The 21555-nt window shown below is 56.4% G+C and overlaps 2 protein-coding genes across 4 annotated transcripts; both read left to right on the forward strand.

Annotated features, from left to right (window-relative positions):
• Positions 1-3644: 3644 nt before the first annotated feature.
• Npw (neuropeptide W) lies at positions 3645-4652 on the forward strand (the record flags this gene model as incomplete). The annotated part of the gene is made up of 2 exons (XM_046446076.2): positions 3645-4213; positions 4456-4652. Coding segments are annotated over 2 exons (690 nt in total), but the record flags the coding sequence as incomplete, so codon positions are not given.
• Positions 4653-9997: 5345 nt separating this feature from the next.
• Nherf2 (NHERF family PDZ scaffold protein 2) lies at positions 9998-21398 on the forward strand. 3 transcript variants are annotated; one of them, XM_046442469.2, is made up of 7 exons: positions 10006-10405; positions 12821-13021; positions 18759-18938; positions 19188-19341; positions 19416-19459; positions 20002-20064; positions 20284-21398. In XM_046442469.2, the coding sequence occupies exons 1-7, from the start codon at positions 10193-10195 to the stop codon at positions 20440-20442; spliced, it is 1014 nt and encodes a 337-aa protein (XP_046298425.1). In that variant the 5' UTR covers positions 10006-10192; the 3' UTR covers positions 20443-21398. The 3 variants fall into 3 exon arrangements, with proteins under 3 accessions (XP_046298435.1, XP_046298425.1, XP_046298444.1); XM_046442479.2 differs by lacking the exon at positions 20002-20064 and having other exon boundaries at positions 9998-10405; XM_046442488.2 differs by lacking the exons at positions 10006-10405; positions 12821-13021 and adding an exon at positions 16271-16444.
• Positions 21399-21555: the final 157 nt, after the last annotated feature.

Here is a 21555-nt window from a genome sequence, read left to right on the forward strand (position 1 = left end):
TCTCCAATCCCTGCCTTTTTTTTTTTTTTTTTTTTTGTACCAGGAATTGAACCCAGGGGCACTTAGCCAGCAAGCCATGTCTTATTAGAGACAGGGTCTCAGGGCCTCCCTAAGTTGCTAAGGCTGAGTTTGAACTTGCATTCCTTCTACTTCATCCTTCAAAATTGCTGGGATTACAGACATGTGTCACCATGCCCAGCCCCTTTTTTTTTGGGGGGGGGGACAGGGTCTTACTATGTTGTTGAGGGCCTCATTGAGTTGCCGAGGTTGCCTCAAACTTGCAAACCTACTGCCTCAGCCTCCTGAGTCACTGGGGTTACAGGCATTATGCTACCATGCCCAGTATAAAGATCTATATTTGAGGGCTATGGCTGTGGCTCAGAGGTAGAGCGCTTGCCTAGCATGCGTGAGGCACAGGGTTCGATCCCCTGAACCACCTAAAAATAAATAAAATGAAGATATTGTGTCCATTTACAACTTTAAAAAAACGTGTGTATATATGTGTGTGTGTGTGTGTGTGTGTGTATTTGAGGGCTGGGGTTATAATTCAGTGGTAGAGCACTTATCTAGTACACACAAGACCCTGGATTCATCCCCAGTGTCAAAAAAATAAAATATAAAAAAATAAGTGGGGTTGGTGATGTGGCTCAAGCAGTAGCGCGCTCGCCTGGCATGCGCAGGGCGCTGGGTTCGATCCTCAGCACCGCATAAAAATAAAATAAAGATGTTGTGTCCACCGAAAACTAATAAATATTTTAAAATTCTCTCTCTCAAAAATAAAATAAAGCAAGAGCCTGTGTCAAATAAATAAATAAATAAAAGTCCTGGGATGTAGCTCAGTGGTAAAGCACCCTAGGTTCAGTACCCAGTACCAAAATAAAAAGAAAGAAAGATGACAAAATAGATTTCTTCATGCATCACATCCTCACTGCAGAGCTCCTGCTCAGGGCCAGATACTGTGCAGAATCCCAGCCACCACCCCTTGCTTGCTTTTCTCCCTACCCCAGTGCCTTTATTTTATTTATTTATTTTTATGTGGTGCTGAAGATTGAACCCAGTGCCTCACAAGCACCAGACAAGCCTTCTACCACTGAGCTACAGCCCCAGCCCCACCCCTTGGTTTCTAAGAGGGGCTGTTGGGTGAAGGAAAGGAAAGGAGCCCCAGGGGATGCTGGCTCCTATGGGCTACTCCTCCTCCAGTGGAGCTTTGGTTCCAAACCCTTGGCAGGGGAGCATAAGCCTTTGTCACTTAGCCCACTGAGCTTGAGGTAGGACAGGGCACAGAGCCTCTCCTCCCCTGCACTTCAAACTAGGAGTGTGATCTAGTGCTCTGCTCCCTAACCCAGCCCTGGGCTTCCTCCATCTGCCTTTGCACACCCCTGCTGACAGGCACCCACTTGTTTGTACTCTCTCTGCACCCTGATATTTTCACTCCCTGAAGCCATAGACAAGACAGAGGAGCCAGTTGCTGGCATCCGAGCCTCAGCAAGCGGCAGCACACCAAGGCTGTCATGCTGCAGCGTGTTTTTCCCTTGTGCCACACTTTGGTTTTGAGATTTATCCACACTCCTTTTTTTTTTTTTTTTTAAACCAGTAGATCCAGCATAAAGCACAATTGATGTTTTCATATTGATTCGCGTTCCTCAGGCCACCTCCAGGGGGCGCTCTTGACCCTCCGCAGCCTGATTGCAGTTCCCCTGGGTCCTAGAGCAGCAGCGAGAGCTGGTGCCTAGGGATTCCGGCAGCCAGGCTCCGGCCAGCGTCGTGCTGCGCTGCCCGCCCACCTCACACTTAAAGCGGTTTTCAAAGTTGAGGGGCCACCTGGGAGCTCGGCCGGGCGGCGGGGGCTGGGAGCTCGCCTGGTCCCCGCGGTCCTCCAGGCACGCAGCATCCAGGCACGCAGCTGGCTCCCCTGCATCCTTCATCAGCGCCATCGAAGCGTTTTCCCTGACAGGTTGGGGGTTGGCCAGCCTTCGCAACAGCAGCAGTGGACCCTATCCATAAGCAACTACTGGGTGCCAGGCATGGTGCTAAGACCCACAACTGGATTGTCAATGCGACAAGATGACAAGGTGGCCACTATTACTATCCCCAGTTTCAAAGGAGGAAACAGGAAAGGTTGTGGCACTTACCACCCCCACCCCCACCGCCATCACCATCAAACCTGGGACAGCTTCCAACCTAGTTAACTAGGCTCCAGGGCCGGGCTCTGAGTGGTTCTGGGTGGCCTTTGGGGGGAAGGCTGCTGGTGGGGATTGCCAGGACACCCCCCCGTCCCCTGTCATTGGCTCCTGCTGCCTTAGAAGTGGGTACCTTCCTCTGTCCCACTCAGTCCTTCTGTGCTCCTTTTGATATGAATCCCTTATTCCCTCAAATTGAGGCTCTCCGCTAGAGGTCTGGGTTTGCAACTCATTTCTTCCAGTGTTTGCCAAACAGATTATCTTGGACAAGTCATTCTTCCTCTGCCTTCAATTTCTCACTGGTAAAATGGAATTTATTATAATGACACCTCATCGCACTGACTTTTTGGTTGGTTTGTTTTTTGTAGTGCTTAGGATCGAACCCAGGGCCTTGCACACGCTAAGCCAGGGCTCTGTTGCTGAGCTACATCCCCAGCCCACTCATGACAATATTTGAAGGTCAAAATAAGGTATTTGATGATATCAAACAAGATCCCTGGGTATCTGAGACCTAGGGGGTACTCCCGAATTGACTAGTTGCCTTATTTTGAGGGCTGATTTACCCTGGACTGGATGTCAGGAAAGACCACAACAGGCTGTACTCTCTGGGAGGGGTGAGTAAGACCAGCTCAGGCAGGCCTAGACCAGGACCATTTCAGTAGAGTCCTGAGGATGCACAGAAGTTTGCCAGGTAGAGACAGAAGGGAAAGCTGTTCCCAGCACAGAAAAGGGCAAATCACGGATTGTTGGCTAACCAAAAAAGCATTGAAATTGACGGGAGTGGTCTCAGGGGAAGAGATCTGTGACCAGAGAAGAGGCACTGGAAATGGGCAAGACCCTTTCCTGCCCTGTTCTGGCTGAGGGTACCAGGAGGGGCTGCCTATTCATCCTTAGGGAAACTAAAGATCTCAGGAATGCTTGATGTGGCCAAACTTGGTGTTTCCAAGCTTGGTGTTTCCTCTCTGTCTTGCTACAGAGAGGAAATAGATTGGGGGAGACTTGAGAGCTATATTAACCAGGACAAGGACAAGTCTCAGAGAAGAGCTGCAGAGAGAGGTCTTGAATGTCACCAGTGCCCACCACTTCACTTTCCTGTTATCTATCCCATGAAACTCTGCCAACTTCCTTCTCTTTACTCTGCTAGTGCCCCAAGTGCAGGAGCTCTGGCCAAGGGGGCATTCCTTTGTTCTTGACCCCCAGCCTTGTGCTGAGGCCCAGAGTTCCCTCGCCATCAGTCCCACTCCTGGGCAGAGGAGGTGGAACAGAAGTGATGGAGTAAGCAGGGGCACCCCCAGTGGGGCCTCAAGAGCAGTTCTAGCCAGTGTGTCACTCAGTGAGATGCTCTGAGCAGCTTGGACTCCCTCTTCTCCTCCCCCGCCTCGTGCCTTTGGGGATCCCAGCAGGTACCTCGGGGGCGGGCCCAGGCGGGGCCACCCAGCGGTTATAGTCGCACCCGCGCCTTGAACCAACTCCTTGCCTCTAGCCTCCTGCGCTCCTGCACTCCAGACCACAGTTCCTCTTCGCATACAGACCCAGACTTGTGTGTTGCGGGATCCGCCCGATTGGGCGGCAGTCAACCTGAGCGCCCTGGCGTGGTGCCCGGGGGTGCGGGGCCGGGGGCTGGGGCTTCCTGCTATCCGGCCGCTGCTCGCGTTTCTGCTGCTCCTGCTCCTGCTCCCGCTGCCCGCCGGAGCCTGGTACAAGCACGTGGCGAGTCCTCGCTACCACACCGTGGGCCGCGCCGCGGGCCTCCTTATGGGGCTGCGCCGTTCACCCTACCTATGGCGCCGCGAGCTGAGACCGGCTGCCGGGACCCTCATCTGGGAATCCCTCACCCCGGGCCCCACGGCCGGTAACGCTTTCGCTCTCCTCCGGCTTCCCTCGCGGGTACGGGAGCTGTGGAAGGCACGACGCAAGAGCTCTGGGGCTGGGCTCCCGGTCCGTGCGCCCCAGAGCCCGCACATCCCTGAAGTCGCGCCCGAACGGAAGCTGCGTCTGGACCTCCAGTCCTGGGCCTCTGCGGAGTCGGCCAGGTAAGTGCGGAGAGGGAGGAGGCCCGGATAACAGACAGCGAGGGGAGTCTTGGGAGGTCTGAGTCCAGGTGCCCAAGGGAACAACCCGCGGTTCTATCCTTGGTTCTATCCCCAACTGCGCTTCAAAACGGCGTTTGCGAAGCACTCTACCCTGCAACCTCAGCAGCAAGTGGAGGGTGCTTGGCCCACTCCTCAGAGACCTGCTGTTTTTTTTTTTTGTTGTTGTTGTTGTTGTTTTTTAGACACTTTGGAGAGATGTCTCTGGCCCAGCCGTGGTCGCTGCAGAAAACTGCCTTCGTCGGCCCCCGCCTGGTCCAGAACCACCCTGACAGTATTCCCTACCAGCGGCGACCCCGCGCCTGACCCAGGAGTAGACGCTGCTCTTCCAAGGCACGCAGCTTGAAGCCAGCCAGGTCAATAAAATCAACCTGATATCTGCGCCCCCGCTTGTGACCCCTTCCTCGCGGCTGTGTACTTTGCGTCTGCTTCAGGGCGAACATAGTTGTGCCCACGCCGAAGCAAATGTCAAGAGCCCTCTCCCGGGCCAGGGAAAGCCCCTCCCCCACCAGCTGCAGCAGTGTATGTCCTTGGGGAGAAAGGAAATGAGGGAAAGCAAGGCAGAGATTTTGCCGGGGTCTGGGTCCCCTCCCCTGGGAGTGTTCCCCTCCTATTCAGGGATGGAATCATCAGACCAGGTCCCACTGACCCACGGCTTCCTATGGGGGTTAGGGAACAAAGCAGACCTGCTTGCCTCACCCCATCCCTGAGGTGGAACGGTGGGTGAATCTGCTCAGCAGAAGCCCCACCAAATGCCCTTCTATCTGCCCTCTGGCCAGGCTAAAGAGAATGTCTCCCAGCACTGTAGGGTCTGCCTCCAGCCCAGGCAGCATGCCCATATTTTGCCCATCTCCCCACCTTAATTTTAAGCCTGGATCTCCTAAAACTCACTCCCTCCCTTCAGCCAAAGGCTTCCAGAGGGTTAGTAGGAATCTCCATGATTTCCTCCTAGGGAGGAAAGACCCCACCTAAGCTAAGCTCCCCCACCCACTCTCCTCAAGGGCCTCTCTGCCATTTACCATTCTCTGCATTTCCAGTCAGAGTTCTCACTCCTTTCCAGCCTCCTGCCTCCTCTTCGACATCCTTCAGTCTAGGCCCTGCCCCCCACCTCAAAATGCCTGGTTCATTATGCCTGATGCCATCTGTCCTTGGAGCTTGCTTTTGGCCATGTTGTAGGGTGTCCCCTGGGACTAACCAGCAAAGATTAAGGACAGGTGGCTCCAGGTCTGGCACCTTGCTCTGGCAGTTCCTTCTGACCTCTTGGGTATATCCTTCTCCCTACTTGGTCCCCAAATGTGGGTGTTCCTTTTTATTCCACTTCCCAGTTCTTATTTATTTATCCCAACTATATTTATTTATATCCATTTCACCCAGATGGCTGAATGAGGAGCAGCTAGGGCATCTCCCACTTGGCAGGTTCATTTTCCACATTCACCTCAGGGATGGGGTGGGCAAAGAGGTCTGCATTGCCCCCCGCTAGGAATCCATGGGTCGATCATCAGACCCTGGGATCTGGTCTGTTGACCCCTGAACAGGAGGGGAACCCCTCGAAGTGCTTTCCCAGATTCTCTCCTGGGGGAAGGGGCCATCATGGACCCAAGAGGTGGACCTACTCTCCTCCCTCCAAGCCCACTCCCACACTCCTGCCCCTAGTCCTCACCAAACCTGATCTTTCAAAACATGAGTGTACTGACCTTGTCATCCTGAAACACACAGAACACCAAAGGCTCCCACTGCCCATGGGACAGTATTCATGTTGGCCCTGTACCCAGGTTCATTGCTCCCTCTGCTTCCCTCCTTCCTGCTCCAGCCTGCAGGAACCCTGGGTAGACTGCAGAATAGCCCAGAGCTCCTGCCCTGAAGGAAGACTCCAGGGCCCCTGCTGGGGCTAAATACTCTTCAGGGGCTGCTCCAATCTGGGCCTCCCTTTCTCAGGCTAAGGTACACAAATTCCGGTTTCCCTGGGTCTCAGCAATATTTACCCAATACTTGCCAATGTCTAGTGCAGAGTGGTCCATAAATATTTGGTCACAGTTCTGGGACAGTTGATGAAGTTGTCTAGAGGTACCCTGGGTCAGATAGGTGGGTACAGGTGCAAGGTGTAGGGGCTGGCAGAGGCCAGGCTTCTCTGCCTATCACTCCCCATGGCATGCACACTTAGAACCCTGAAGTAGCCAGCCCCAGGGCTGATCCTGACCCTGTAGAAAGATGACCCAGGGTAGCCTCCTGGATGATGCAATCCCACATATTTCCACCAGGTGGCGCTACGCTGTTGCCGTAGCGGACCAAAGCTAGGGGTAGAGCCCGGAGGGGCGGGGCCCTGGTGGGCGGTGGAGGACGGCCTCGCCTCTGCGGCTGGGAGTTTCCTGCCCTCCCTTTCAGTCCCTCCTCCCTCTTCGGGTCCTTGCTTAGTCTGGCCTCCTCTCGCCCTCTCGCGTCTGGATGTCTGTTTTTCTCCTTCCTTCCGTTGAGCTGGTCCCGCCTGCAGCACTTTCGGGACCCAAATAGAGGTGTGGTGTAGTCTGAGAGAGGAGGCCCGGTGATGTTCGCGGGACCATTAGTGCCCATTAGGGAGCAGCGCCCGCTCCGGAACCTCTGGGCCATTATCCAACGTCAGACTAATGGCTCACCACCCAAACAGGGTCACCAGGCCTCTGCCCACCGCCATTCCCTGGAACCCCTGCCCATGTCCAGCCTCCATCCAGCATGTGGGAGGAGGAGGGTTTCCTGGAGGGAAGCGGTTTCAATGTTCAGAGGAGGTTCCCTTGCCCCAGAAGGTGTGCAGGGATAATCCCCACCCCAGAAGATAATCTTCACTGACAGAGAAGGGCTGAGAGGTGGGACATACCACCTTGCTCTCTGCCATGGGGACCCTCCTGGGTAGCAGGTAGGGTGGAGCCAGGGATCTCCCAGGCCCCTAACCACCCCTGTGTGTGTGTGTGTTTTCAATTGAACCCAGGGACACTTTACCACTGAACTACATCCTCAGCCCCCACCCCTTTTAATTTTTTTTTTTCTTTTTTGTTCTGGGGATTGAACTCAGGGGCACTAAACCACTGAGCCACATCCCCAGCTCTATTTTGTATTTTATTTAGAGATAGGGTCTCACTGAGTTGCTGAGTGCAGAGAGCACAGCATTCCCTGGGAGGGCCAAGGAGCCACCCAGCCACTGGCTTCCCAGGATTAGGGAGGGGCTGCCACCCTGTTATTTTAACCCTCTTCTTTTTGCCTCAGAGCATATCCTGCCTGGCTTTGAACTAATAATCCTCCTGCCTCAGCCTCCTGACCCACATGGATTACAGGCATGTGCCACCGCACCTGGCTCATTTTTAATTTTTTGAGACAGGGTCTTGTTAAGGTGCCCAGGCTGGGATTGAACTTGATATCCTCCTGCTTCAGTCTCCCAAGATGCTGGGAAGTGTGGACCACTGTGCTCAGCATGTGTCTTGACCTCCATCCTGTTTGCGGCTAGGAGACAGATCACCCCACTCCTTGAAGAACTAGCAAAATAAAGTTCCTCCCTATGGCTCAATCCTAAGGCTTCACCACCCACCTCCCTATCCCATCTTCTGAAACTCCAGACCCTTTCCCATTCCCACCTGCACGCCTTAACTGTGCCTTTCCATCTGCTCCTCTCTCTTGCCTCTCACCTCCATCACAGTGCCCTGCTGGCTTGAGTTTTGCCTGGAGAGGAGGCCTAGGAGGATTCACCATGGGTCACCCTTCCCTATCTTTGCTGTTCCAGGATGTCCACTCTCTGTGTATCTCACTCATTCCTGTTATCCCTGAGAAATGGTCAACTCAGGTCTTCTCTGGCTGCCTTTCTTTATTCTGTCCCTGATTTGCGGGGCACCTGCTTCCTTTGTTACCCATGCCCTTTGTGGCCTAAGATGTTTCCTTGTTATTGTGACTTTCCTTGGTGCTTCTCAGCTCCCTTATTGCTTTGGGAACTCTGATTGCAGTGTCCTGTGATTCATTCTTGTTTTTTGTGCCCCTGTTCCCCATCTTCAGTCACAGGCTAGAGGATTCAGCTGAGTCGTGGGCTGCAGAAGGCCAGTTAGGTCAGCGAAGGCCAAAATTGATATGGAGTCAGCCCTACTGAGGATGGAAAAGGTCTCTGAGAGACCCAGGGCCTCTCCTGACCTTTCCAACCCTGCAGCCTGGAGGTTTTCTATCTGCTGCTTCCTTTCACTCTAGTGTGGCCACAAAGCTAAGGCCTGCAAAGCTATAGCTAACCAGACCTGGCACCATCCTGGCAGGTGTGGTATGGGGGGTATATGGTGGACACACTGCCCATACTCATCCTCATGGTCTCCAAGGGCAGCAGCACCATATGGGTCCAGGAAAGCCAGTCAGAGGCCAGGCAGGCAACCTCTGCACAGGCAGATAGATGGAGGTGGCTGGCCAGGCTGGAGCCCATGGCAGTGTCAGCCAGGAATTGCAGAGGAGGGTGAGGGTAGAGAGCCTCTCTGCAGCCTCAGCCTAAGTGGCTTTTAGGGGTAGTTGCTGGGGTGTGGGCACCCAAGGGGCCACAACCCAGAAGCTGCTCAGAGGCAGGCCCTGTGCTTAGGTGGGGGATGGGGATACCAGCCAAGGGCCCTGGAGAAAGAAGAGGGAGAGGCAAGGACTAAGCTAAGCCTGCTTCTCCTGGCCACATGGGGAATTGTCTGGGCTGGCTGAGCCTGACTTCTGGGAACCAGGTATGTGAGGGGCTGTGGGCTGAGGAGGGTCTGACTGTGAGTGAGCCTGGGACTCAGCTATTTTCTTCTGCCAGAGAAGATGCTCCTTGGTGAAGTGTGTCTCACAGTCACAGGCCCAAGTGGAGCTGGGGACCCTTGTGTGGGTCTCTTCCTTCATCAGACCTCAGTTTTCTGGTCTGTAAAGTGGCCTGGGTCCCCTAGGGTTTTTCAGGTAAACTGCACTCTGAGAATCATAAGGAAGCATATGAGTCTCTTCCACGTGCTTATTACTTTCCTGTCCAGGAAAGGTGGAGGGCTGGGGCAGGGGAGAGGAGACCTGCCTGCATTTGCTTAATGTGGGCAGCTGACCAGAGCTCCTGAGATCAGAGGCCAAAGTCCTCAGTGCTGTTCATGCCAGGTCAGCAGGAAGGCAGCAAAGACCCTCTGTGTCAGCCAAACAAACTAATGTCCCCCCAGGCAGGGAACGTGTGAGGGGGTGGGAGTGTTTAACCTACAGCAGAGCAGAGAGCTCAACATTTCCTGGGGGCCACTATCCTGGGACTCTGCTGGGCAAAGGCAACCCTGGCAGAAGGAAGGACCCAGATGGGCTCTAGACTCAGGGATCAGAGAGGGAGCAGGCACTGGAGGTCCTGTGGGGTGGGGAGAGCGCTTCCTGAGGAGGAGAGAGAGGGAGATGGCCCGTGCTCTCTGGTCCCTTCCTGGGATCCCATAGCCTGGTGACTCTTTCTCTAAGCTGCTCCCCATTGCAGGAGGCTGCCTCAGTGCGGCTGCACACAGGTGTCCAATAAAGGTCCCTGGAATAGAAGGCGAAGGTGCTGGAGTTGGGGAGGGTGCTCTACTGGGGACCAGAAAGGAGGGGTCCGAGTGATTCCAGGAGTGCCTGGGGCCCAGGCCGACAGGACACAGAGGCAGGGACCTAGCCAGCAAGTCTTGGACCAGGGCGGGGGCAGCGGGCAGCGGGTGGCGGGGGCGGGGAAGGGGCGGGCGCGGGGGCGGCGCCGCAGCCGGAGCCGGGCCGGGGCCCAGGCTGGAGCAGGAGCCGGAGCCGGAGCCGGAGCTGGAGCTCGAGGTGACCAGAGCAAAGCGGGAGCCGCTGAGGCTGCCTCGGGTCCCCAGCGCCCCCGCCCGCGCCTCCGCGCCCCCGCCCGCCTGCCTGCCGGCTGCGGGCGACTGGCGGTGAGCGCTGTGGCCAGCCGGGGAGGGCCGGGGGGCAGCGGGCGCCATGGCCGAGCCGGAGTCGCTGCGGCCCCGCTTATGCCGCCTGGTGCGCGGCGAGCACGGCTACGGCTTCCACCTGCACGGCGAGAAGGGCCGCCGCGGGCAGTTTATCCGGCGCGTGGAGCCGGGCTCCCCCGCGGAGGCGGCCGCGCTGCGCGCTGGGGACCGCCTGGTCGAGGTCAACGGCGTCAACGTGGAGGGCGAGACGCACCACCAGGTGGGTGCCCGCGCCCCGCCCCCGTCCCCTCCTGGGGGGCGCGTCCCTGCCATGCTGGCCGGCGTGCCAGCCACCGACCCTCGGCTCCGCGCTGCCTGCTAGGGGTTCCCTGGGTTCCGGTGGGGATCGGGGACGTGGCCTGGCGGGCCTCTGGCTGGGAAGCTCAGTCCTGCACCGCGGTGGAGGGGCATCCTGGCAGGGAGGGGCCGCAGTGCGGCTGCTCGGGCTCTTCGCTCTCATTCCTTTGCTCCTTCCGCTGGTTTTAGCTTCATGTGCCATGTGTTGGGGGCTCAGGCACCTTGGAGTGACTGGGCGCGAGTACTTTCCTGTGAGAGTGTGCGTGTGTGTGTGTGTGTGTGTGTGTGCACGCGCGAGCGTTCGAGCAGGTCTCTAGGGTCATGCATATATATGGAACATGTCTGTCAGTGTACACTGGGGAGGGAGGGGGTACACCTGTGTGTGACAGTGCTGGGTGAACATGCCTGAATGCCAGGTGTGTGTGCATGCACGCACATATCTGCATGTCTGGATGTGTGTCCTCAGCAGTGTCCACAGACCGTGTGCCAGAGTGCATCCTGGCCAGCTGTGTCTGGGCCCAAAGATCTAGGCCCTGGTGACAGCACATTCCTTGGCTCCCTGGAGGATGTTTTGTCTCCAGTAGGGGTCACTGCCGCAGCCCCTGCCTCCTGCAGCTGGAGGAAGGCTAGGCAGGCAGGCTCTCCTCTGAAGGTTCTGGCCTTAGTGTCTCTTTATCTCCCACCTCAGACCCTGGCTGGAGTGCAACCTCCCTCTACTCGTTTTGTTTGGGGTCCTCTGTGTCCCTCACCGGGCCTGTGTATGTGGCCAGTCCTGGGGTTTGGAGATAACAGGCTGGGACAAGAGCTTAACTCCTATCTTCCCAGGGGCCCTGTTTATCCATCCATCTACCTGGCATCCTGCCTTCCACTCAGAGCATGAAGTGGATATGGCTGTTTGCCAAAGAAGGGTGGATGTGGGGACTAGGAGTTTGGTCCAGACAGCAGAGGAGGGGCTGGCAGAGCTGGCACCCTGCTTCTGTTTAGCACTCACAGACACCGTGGCCCCAAGTACCTGCTCATCTGAAGTGTCTGGGGTGCTAGTCTCTAAAAACTTCATACACACAGAACCATGTTGAACCCTCCCTACTGCCTCAGAAGAGGTATAGCTGCAACCCGCATTTTTTTTTTGGTACCAGGGATTGAACTCAGGGGTGCTTAATCACTGAGCCACATCCCCAGCCCCCCTTTATTATTATTTTTTATTTTGAGACAGAGTCTCCCTAAGTTGCTGAGGCTGGCTTTGACCTTGAGATCCTCCTGCCTCAGCCTTCCAAATTGCTAGGATTACAGGCACGTGCCACCACACCTGGCTTGCAACCCTTGTTTTACAGATGAGGAGACTGATGTTCAGGGATGTGGGTGACTCATTCAGGTTGAATGTTAGGAAGCAGAAGATTGCCGGTCCTCCTGCCTCTCTCTGGATCATGGGGAGAGAGAAAGGACATTGGGGGGCCTGGTGAAGATAGGCCTGGATCACACCTTCCTATCTGTCAACATTTGCTCAGTGAGCAGTGGGGGGCATCATCTGTTTGCCCCCAGATGGTGAAGGGGGGTAGGGTTGTTTTCCTCCCTCCCCCTGTGTCAGTGGGTGTTCCCCTTTTCCCCAAGGGTGCACACTGACACCCTGTATGCTCCATGGATACCTGTGTGTTCAGCATAATTCACAGGCACCCACCTACACGCACAGCTGTAAAACAACACCTGTCCCACAGGTGCACCTACCCCTGTCCCTCTCATCTGCTGGGGCTGAGTTCTGCTTACCAGGATGTGTGTGGGTGCCTGAGCCAGAAACCCAAGTCTGCACTTCTCCACAGGACCCGCAGGAATGGGTCCATGGTCATGGTCTGGAGGGGAAGGGAGCCCTAGAGGCAGGGCTTCATTCCACAATTCACAAAGATACAGAAACAGGCCTAGGCACATCCACAGTGGGACCAAGGGAGACACCTCCCTCCCCCAAACCCAGATAGAGAGACAGACTTTGAAACAGACATACGCATGCATATGCACAGATGAAAATCTGAAACTCAGCTGCAGTCTTTGTTGCTAATTCTCCCTTCTAGCTGCACCCTGCACAGTCCCTCCTGGAGATGACCCTGGGCTGAGGGCAAGGCCCTGGGTGGACACCAAGCTCTTTCAGCCTGGGGCCTCATGTCAGGAACCCTGGGAGTAGAGGGAGGAAGCTGCTGGAACCTGGGGGTGGGGGGTGGAGCCCACTGGCCTCTTGGTCCAGCCACCCACCCCTGGCATAACGGCCTATGAGCCAGGGCCAGCCTGTGGTGCCACTGTCCATGTGCTGCCCAGGGTGCTGTCCGCTGACCCATTCCCACCCACCGTACAGGTGGTACAGAGGATCAAGGCTGTGGAAGGGCAGACACGGCTGCTGGTGGTGGACAAGGAGACGGATGAAGAGCTCCGCCGGAGGCAGCTGACCTGCACTGAGGAGATGGCCCAGCAAGGCCTTCCACCTGCCTGTGACCCCTGGGAGCTGAAGTCCGACTGGACACGAGCAGGCAGCCTCAGCTCTGATGCTGGCCAAAAGGTAAGGTGGGCTCTGCTCCCAGGGCCACACCGGCTTCTCCAAGGGCCACCATCTTGGTCTCTTGATGACAGCCCTTGCTTTTTATTTATTTTTTTTTTTATTTATTTATTTATTTTTTTTTTTAATTTTTTATTGTGGGTTGTTCAAAACATTACAAATTTCTTGACATATCATATTCCACACTTTGATTCTAGTGGGTTATGAACTCCCACCTTCACCCCATACACAGATTGCAGATTCACATCAGTTACACATCCATTGATTTACAAATTGCCATACTAGTGTCTGTTGTGCTCCGCTGCCTTTCCCATCATCCACCCTCCCCCCTCCCCACCTCTCCCCTCCCCTCCCCTCCTCTCTCTCTACCCCCTCCACTGTATAACCCTGAGGGTCTCCTTCCATTACCGTGCAATTTACCTTCTCCCTCCCTTTCCCTCCCACCTCTCATCCCTGTTAAATGTTAATCTTCTTCTCCTGTTCTTCGTCCCTACTCTGTTCTTAGTTACTTTCCTTATATCAAAGAAGACATTTGGCATTTGTTTTTTAGGGATTGGCTAGCTTCACTTAGCATAATCTGCTCTAATGCCATCCATTTCCCTGTAAATTCTATGATTTTGTCATTTTTTAATGCAGAGTAATACTCCATTGTGTATAAATGCCACATTTTTTTTATCCATTCGTCTATTGAAGGGCATCTAGGTTGGTTCCACAGTCTTGCTATTGTGAACTGTGCTGCTATGAACATCGATGTAGCAGTGTCCCTGTAGCATGCTCAGCCCTTGCTTTTTAAAAACAAAACAAAACAAAAACAAACAAGAAACCCTTTATTTTATTTATTTATAAGTGGTGTTGAGGATAGAATCCAGCCCTCACACATGCTAGGCAAGTGCTTTTCCGCTGAGTCTCAGCCCCAGCCCGCAGCCCTTGCATTAGGTAACCTCCACAAGCCTATTTTTCCTGCCTCTTGAGGCTTCTGCTCCAGTGCCCACCATCTGTGCCCCTTGTGACTGTCCTCTAAGCCCCTCAAGCTATTGCTTCTGCTATCAGCCCTCTCCCCTCCAGGCCGGGTGGCTGAGGGGCCCTGGAAGCATTTGCTGGCATATTCCTGGCCCCTGTGTACTCAGCTCTGTGCCTGTATTGGGTTTGTCCTTGTCCTGCTGAGAAGTCCATGTGTGCTGTCAAGGCCTGTAGGGGCTGGCCTCCTTTCTGGCTGTGCCATAGTTGGAAGAGTAAGAACACACTGACCTGGGGACCAGCCCAGATGGGGCTGGGGTGGCCATGGGACTGGGTCTGGGGCAGTCTGCTCAGCTCTGAGCAGTGTTGTCACCTCTGGTGCTGATTTCTGGTGGGGCCTCACAGGGAGTTTCTAGGGTATACCCTCTCCTCCCCTTCTCCATATAAAAGAGGTCACCTAGGAGCCCCCATGCTGTTCCCTGTGCCCTTACTGGGTAGTACCTTCCCCTCATCCCTAACCCTCTTCCAGGCCAGGAGACCTGGGAAAGAACAGGAGAGGGCCTGCTCCCCCCCTAGGTAGCCACCAGGACAGCACCTTGAGGCCAGGAGAAAGGCCTTTTAGAAGCCCTAATATTATTGTCCTTCATTCCCTCACTCTTTTTAAAAAACAAATCCCTTTAGGAGATTTAAGTTAGGAGTTTCCTGTGTTCCCCTTTAAGAACCACTGGCCCGGTTGGGGGAGTTATCAGGGATGAAGTTTCTGGTAGTGAAGGGGACCTTGACATCTGCCTTTTCCCTTTTCCAAATGTCTCCCACTTGAGCTGGCTGTGCCTGTGAGCTGCACCCTGTGGGGCCTGGCTTGGAGTGGGGAGGTAACCTTCCTAGTGGAAAGCCTGGGCAAAGGCCTGGGCAGGGGACCCATGGGATGCTCTTGGTTCTCTGTGACTTGAGGGCAAGTGCTGGAGGCACTTAAGTCTAGACCTTGTCCTTGGGCTGCCCATGGTCAACAGTCTTTCAGGAGAGTCCTTGCCGATGGCTGGCTGGCACTACAGGGGCAGCATGGTCCTAGGCCTGCATTTTTTCCAGCTGAGGACTGGAGCCTCCCTCTTTCCCAGGCACCTTCTCCCTCCTCCCTCCAGAGGAAGCTTCCCCCCCCCCCCCAGGCATTTGTCCATTGATTTAGACACAAATGGCTGAGTTCACCTTCCTGTGGAAAAATCCACCCTCTGGCTTTATCTGGAGGTGGGGTGGCTGAGGCACCCTGTCCTTGGGTGGGACCTTCCCCCTTTTCACTATTTCAGGCTCTGGGGGCTGCAGGAAACCCTAGGAGGGGGCTTCCTCTGAATTATTTTTAGAGAAACAAAGGGGGGTGCAATAGGCATGTCCTTCTGTAGATGGGGCAGCCTGGGGAAGAGACTCCAGGAGGTCAGGGGAGCCCATGGAAAGGTCACCCCCTGGAAGGAAGAATGGGGCCTCAATGTGACCTCGGCAAGCCAGGCTTAGAGACTGCCCACTTGGGTTGGGTGCAGGGAGCCTGGGAGGGCATTTTACCTGCAGAGGGACAGACCTGGGAGGTGTGTGTGCATCTGCTCTGGTGCAATATGGGGTCCCATACTGGTTCCCTATGTGAGGCGAGGGCTGCTCATACCCTTTCTGGGACTCAGTGTCCTCTGTCCTGGGCCAGGGCAGGGGAGAACACTGGTGTGGTCTGTCCCTCCCTTGGGGGTGTGCAGGCGTAGTCAGTGGTGACTCAGCTCTGGCCACACTGGGCCGGGGGTGGCTGCAGCTGCAGTGCAGCTGATCCTAGCAGTGACGACAGGGACAGCCCCCAGACAGGACAGCTAGTGGTGCCAGGGCCAGGGAGGCAGTGACAGACCCTGGCCCTCTGCCTCCTCATCCCCAGCCATGCCCCAGTGCCCTCTTTGGAGGACTTTGATGGCAGACCTTGTGAGGATAACTGGGTGTTGCAGGTGGCTGCAAGGTGCAGGATGTAGTACCTATAAGAGCTTCTGGGCTCCTTGGGTCCGGCTGCTGTCTCTGCTCCTGTGAGGCAGAGCTGGACTGTCTTCTGTCCCCCTCCCTTGCATCTCTGCCTCCCCATCCCTGGGTCCTGGAGCAGGGCAGGGCTGTCCAGCAGCTTCCTTCCTTCCCTTCTTGGGACGGAAACACAGCCGGGTGAGGGAGCGCCGGGCTGGAGCCTTGGCAGGGGAGGGGGCTTGGTTACCACCCCATTCCCCAAAGTGACTCAGCCCCCATGTCCCCACCCATCCCTTGGGAACCTGGGCCGCAGCAGGAGGTAGATAAGTGGGGTGGCAGCCTGCGCTGGCTGCAGAGCTCAGGCCACTCCGGGCCAGATGCCGGCTGCCTGCCACTCCTGTTGTGCCTCTCATGGCCCGCTCTGGGAATGCCACACCACCCGCCCGGGCCCCAGGAGCCCCTCCACAGAGCCCACCCTGGGAGCTTGTGCAGGTCAGGTGGGGTAGGGGCAGGGCTGGGCTGTGAAGACCCCAGGTGATGGAAAGGGGACTTGGGGACCTTGTGTAAGTAGGCTGAACCTTAAGCAATAATGGGGGCCTTTCTCTGCCAGGATTGGTGAGTCATCATCGAGGGGGGGCACAGCCTGGCTCCCAGGGTACCCCCATGTCAGTCTCTTTGTCTGGTCACAGGGTTAGTGGGGGGACCAGGGTTTGACAAGTCCCGGTTTGCCTAGCTCTGTGGTCATCAGGCTTGGAGCCCGTGGGAGCCAGAGGGCCTGGCGGGAGGGAGGCGGCAGGAAGCGTGCAGGAGCCAGGGCAGGGAGGAATGTTAGCAATGCACCTCTCCCACTTCTCTTGGCCCCCCACACTTGCTTACTCTGTAGCTACCCCCCTCCACCCTGCGGGCTGCCAGCTGGGGCCCCCTGAATGCAGTCTTTCTACTTGAGGGTCTGGTGCCAAGACTGATGCCTCTTGAACCTGCTTCTAATGAGAGGAATTTAGGTTAATGTTAGAAGGAACCTCTTGGCCTGAACAGTGAGGCTGATGTTCTGGAGTGAGGCAGGGGGATGGCCAGAATGGCCCTGAGAACACGGATGTGGCCTCATGGCCCCAGATACCCGGCCAAATCCTGCTTCCTGTTTGGGGGCCTTGAGAGACCCCGCCCTGCAGGCCACTGCGGAGGCCGTGGGAAGAGGCTGCAGGGGCCAACACCATGGGCCCTGCATTTGTCTGTGTGTTCATGAAGCGGATTTATAAGTGTGAGATTGGGTGTGATGGGCCTGCATCCTGAGTTCCCATTCCACACACAGCCATGTCACACTTCCATGCTCTGCCTGCTCTGCCCTCCTTTGCACCCTGGCCTACTGGCTGCTCCAGATTGTGCTCTGACAGAGTCCCTGAGGGGCATTTCTGTGGGGAAGTGTCAAGGTCCTAACCCAGAGCTCCATACCTGTATCTTTGGATGTGTCTGGGAGAGAGGATGAGTCTAGGTGGTGGGGTCCTGGAGATTAAGAGGTCTCACATCCCTGAATTCAGTCCATGTTGCCCAGATGGGGGACTGAGGAGCAGGTGGTGGCCATACAGTGAGGATTCAGAGGGTGGGCAGGGGATCCAGACAAGGGGTTTGGCCAGACTTTGGGGCCAGGGAAGGGATCCTGAGTGGGTGTAGGCTGGGCAGGAGGAGGGTGTTCAGAAGAGGGAAGACAGCATCTTACTCAGAGACAGACACTCCCACAGTGGGAAGCTGCCCAGACAGACGTTCCCAGTCAGACTTGGGGTTCAGTATGAGCTCTAAGGCTGGGCAACTGGAGTGGTCAGGGATGGTCTGGGCTTCAGTGGAACAAGTACCTAAGCCTTAGAGACCTTCCTTGTAATCTGAGGGGCACTCCCTTCATTTTGCAACCAGCCCTAGTCTGTTCCACGGTCCCTAGCATGCTGGAAGGTGGAAGGTGGGGGAAAGACCCTGGTGAGCACCCTCTGGCCACCACACTCTCACCTGAACAAGTCCTCAGAAACCCGAGCTGCTACCCGCCCACTCACCCCGGCCACCTGCCATGTGTAACTGAGCACCCACAGCCACTGGCCATTTAGTGCTACAGTCACTGCCCTGGCCCCTGCCTGGGTCTGGGTGGGGGGTTATTGGATTGGCCCCTGCCTGCATAGCCCCTGGCCCTGAGCCCTACTGCAGGATGCCAGAGGTAAAGTGAGCGGGGGTTCCCTGTGTGTATCCTGAGTGCTTCTGTATCACTGGCAGGGAGGCAGGCCCTGGACCTCACCTCCTGCCCCAGCCCCTTCTTCCTGGGCTCTTGTTGGGGGCGGGGGTAGTTGGGGGAGCTCCAGTTTGTGCTGGAATGTGAAAACAAACAGCATCACAGCCACAGCCACCGCAACCAGCCTCTCAGAGGTCAGGGAAGAAAAAGCAGCTTTCCAGGCTTGGGGGCAGGGAGGGAGCCAGGCGAGGACTGTGGGCACAGACATCCCATCCCACAGGCCTCTTCCTCCAACCCCAGTCAGTGTGCAGGGCTGCCTCAGGATGATGGATTTTCCCAAGGACTTGGCAAGGCAGATCTGCCATCAGAAGTCTTCACGTTTGGAAGCTTTAATTTCGCCCAAGATCTCTTAGCTAGAGTTCAGTCAAAGGCAGAGTGAATCACTGAGGCACATGGAATGTTGTCACTGAGCTCTGGGGCTTGCCATGGGGGCATGATGCTGAGTTCAGGACTTGACAGTGGGCGGGATCCAGTGGGCATTTATGGGGGCTGAGAGGTTGGGGCCAGAGCCTGATCCTGTGCGCTGTGTGCCCGCAGGATATCAATGGGGCCCCCAGAGAGCTGCGCCCTCGGCTCTGCCACCTGCGAAAGGGACCCCAGGGCTATGGGTTTAACCTGCACAGTGACAAGTCCCGGCCTGGTCAATACATTCGCTCTGTGGACCCAGGCTCGCCTGCTGCCCACTCTGGCCTCCATGCCCAGGACCGGCTCATTGAGGTACCATGCCTGAGGCTTCAGTGTGTTTCTGAGTGCCCTTGTCCTTGTATGTCTGCATGTCCCTGTGTGTGTGTGTCCCTGCCTGGACCCTAAGTCCTTGCAGGAGTAGGGGAGACACTGGGAACCTGAGCTGGCACTCCTCTTGCTGGCTCCGCTGGTGGTGGCTTTGATGAATATTTGATGGCACACTTGGCTGGGTGTGGGGCTGGCAGGGCCCCTCAGGCCATGCTGACCCTGTCACGGTGGCAGGTGAACGGGCAGAATGTGGAAGGGCTGCGCCATGCTGAGGTTGTTGCCCGCATCAAGGCACGGGAGGATGAGGCCCGGCTACTGGTGGTGGACCCTGAGACGGATGAACACTTCAAGCGTCTGCGGGTCACACCCACTGAGGAGCATGTGGAAGGTGGGCCTCTGCCCTGGGGTGCAGGGTGTGGTCAGTGTGGGGACAGACAAGCCACTGACATGCTATCCCCACAGGTCCACTGCCATCACCAGTCACCAACGGGACCAGCCCTGCCCAGGTGAGAGGGTGGGTCCAGGCAACCACAGTGGTATCTCTGGGGCCCCAGGCCTGATGGAGGCCCTCTCCCCTGGAGATCTCTGCCCTAGAATAGGTGTGGTTGAGACCCAAGTCTGGCTCAGGCACTCCAGCTTTAATGCGCACTGAGGATCCCTTCTTGGGTCAGCGCCATGCCCTGGTCACATAAAGAGTGCTGGCAGGTGGGTACCTGTGGTCCAGGGCCACTGTCCTCTGTGTTCCCTCTCCCTGCACTACCTAGCTACTGAGTCATCCCTCAGTTCCCATTTCCTGGGAAGGTGGTCCTGGCTTCACCCCCGGTGACACTTGTGGAGCTGATTCCCACACCACAGCTACCCTTCCCACATAGTGGCTACCTGCCTGTTCATAGCTGGGGTACCCAGCACTCTGCCCAGTGGTAGAGATGTGCTGTTTCTACCAAAAGAGGAACAGATGCAGCTGTGGTGTGTGTGCAAAGTATGCACAAGCATGTGTGTGGCTCCCTGGGTGGGGTCCTTGAGGCCATGATTGCCCTTGGTTTCCCAGCTCAATGGTGGCTCAGTATGCTCATCTCGAAGCGACCTGCCAGGCTCGGACAAGGACACTGAGGTAACTCTGTTACCACGCTCACACAATGGGGTGCCAGAGGCCTTGCGGGTGGGTGTCTGTGGAGATATCGGCTTGGGCAGTGGGGCCACCACCTTCAGGAAAGCCTGCTGAGACTGCTGCCCCACCCTACCAAGCAGCCTTTGGCTTGAGCTCCCTGGGAAGACTGCCCAACTGTGGCACCAGCCTAGGGCTTACTGTTGGCACCCTGCCCACCCTCAGGACGGCAGTGCCTGGAAGCGGGACCCCTTCCAAGAGAGTGGCCTCCACCTGAGCCCTACAGCAGCTGAGGCCAAGGAGAAGGCTCGAGCCACACGTGTTAACAAGCGGGCACCACAAATGGACTGGAACCGGAAACGTGAGATCTTCAGCAACTTCTGAGCCCCCTCCTGCCTATTTGGCCCCTGGGCCTCAGGCCCCATCCAGAGCTCCCCAGGCCTCAGTGGACTGGAGGGTGGTCTCACCACCTCCAGAAACCAACCTGTGCCCCAGTGAGTCCCTTCCTGCCCACTCCCCACCAGGTGCTGGGTCCTGCTGCAGCAATATGGGGGAAAGACAGACAGTGAGAGAGAGAGGGCAGAGTGTTCGTGGCTGAGGGCCTTTGCTGTCCTGCCCCGGGGCCTGCTGACTGGAAGGAATTCATGTTTTTGCTTTTTTTCCAAAAAGATTTCCAGCTCCACACATGTTTCCACTTAATTCCAGAGTCCCCTTCCCCCGCCCCCCTTGGGACTCACTCTCTAAATAATTGCAATAAAACAAACCTTTCTCTGCAAAACATTTCCTCCCCACTCCCTCAGCAGCACCATCCTGCGTGGGAGCCCAGGGACTTCTAGGGGACAGAGAGTCAGGGGCTTCCAGGCTGTGCTTATGCTGGTTTTGGGGAAAGACTGGGGAGCAGGATGTGCCTATAGGCGCTGCCTGTTCTGCCTCAACCCTACCCTCCCTTGAGTGGGGTAAGTCAATAGGCCAGGCCCCCCACCCAGCCATCCCTGCATTGTCCCATCCCACCAGGAGTGTGGAGTGCAGGGCCTGGGCTAAGGGGCCCGAGGATAGAGGCCCCATGCCCCCAGGAGGGTGGCAGGGTGGCCTCTGGACAGGTCCCTCTTCCTGTACCACAACTCCCAGGCCTGGGGAATTATGGGCACGCAAGAGCTGCTCCTAGGAAGGACCCTGGGCTTCTGGGCTGGGCCCCAACCTGGTGCCCACTCCCAGGGACATCCTGTCCACTCTGCCCTTTCCTTGGTGCCCTGGACCCCTGAACCAACTGACCAGCCCCGCTCTTTGCCTTGTAAGCCATAGCGCACGTGCGCCCTCAGAATAAACAGGACTTGCCTCGATTCCGTGTCTTTCCTCAGTCTTCGGTTGTGGGGTGGAGGAGTGAGGCCCATTCTAGGGGACTAAGAGGCCAAGGCTGCTGCTGAGTTCCTGCTCCCACTTGGGGCCTCCATACCTCTAGGACCTCTCTCAATTCCTGTGGCACATTCTGGGCCCATG

Source organism: Marmota monax, unplaced genomic scaffold, assembly GCF_021218885.2.
Source record: "Marmota monax isolate L192 unplaced genomic scaffold, Marmota_monax_Labrador192_F-V1.1 WCK01_AAM20220418_F8-fsc00035, whole genome shotgun sequence".
NCBI lineage: Eukaryota > Metazoa > Chordata > Mammalia > Rodentia > Sciuridae > Marmota > Marmota monax.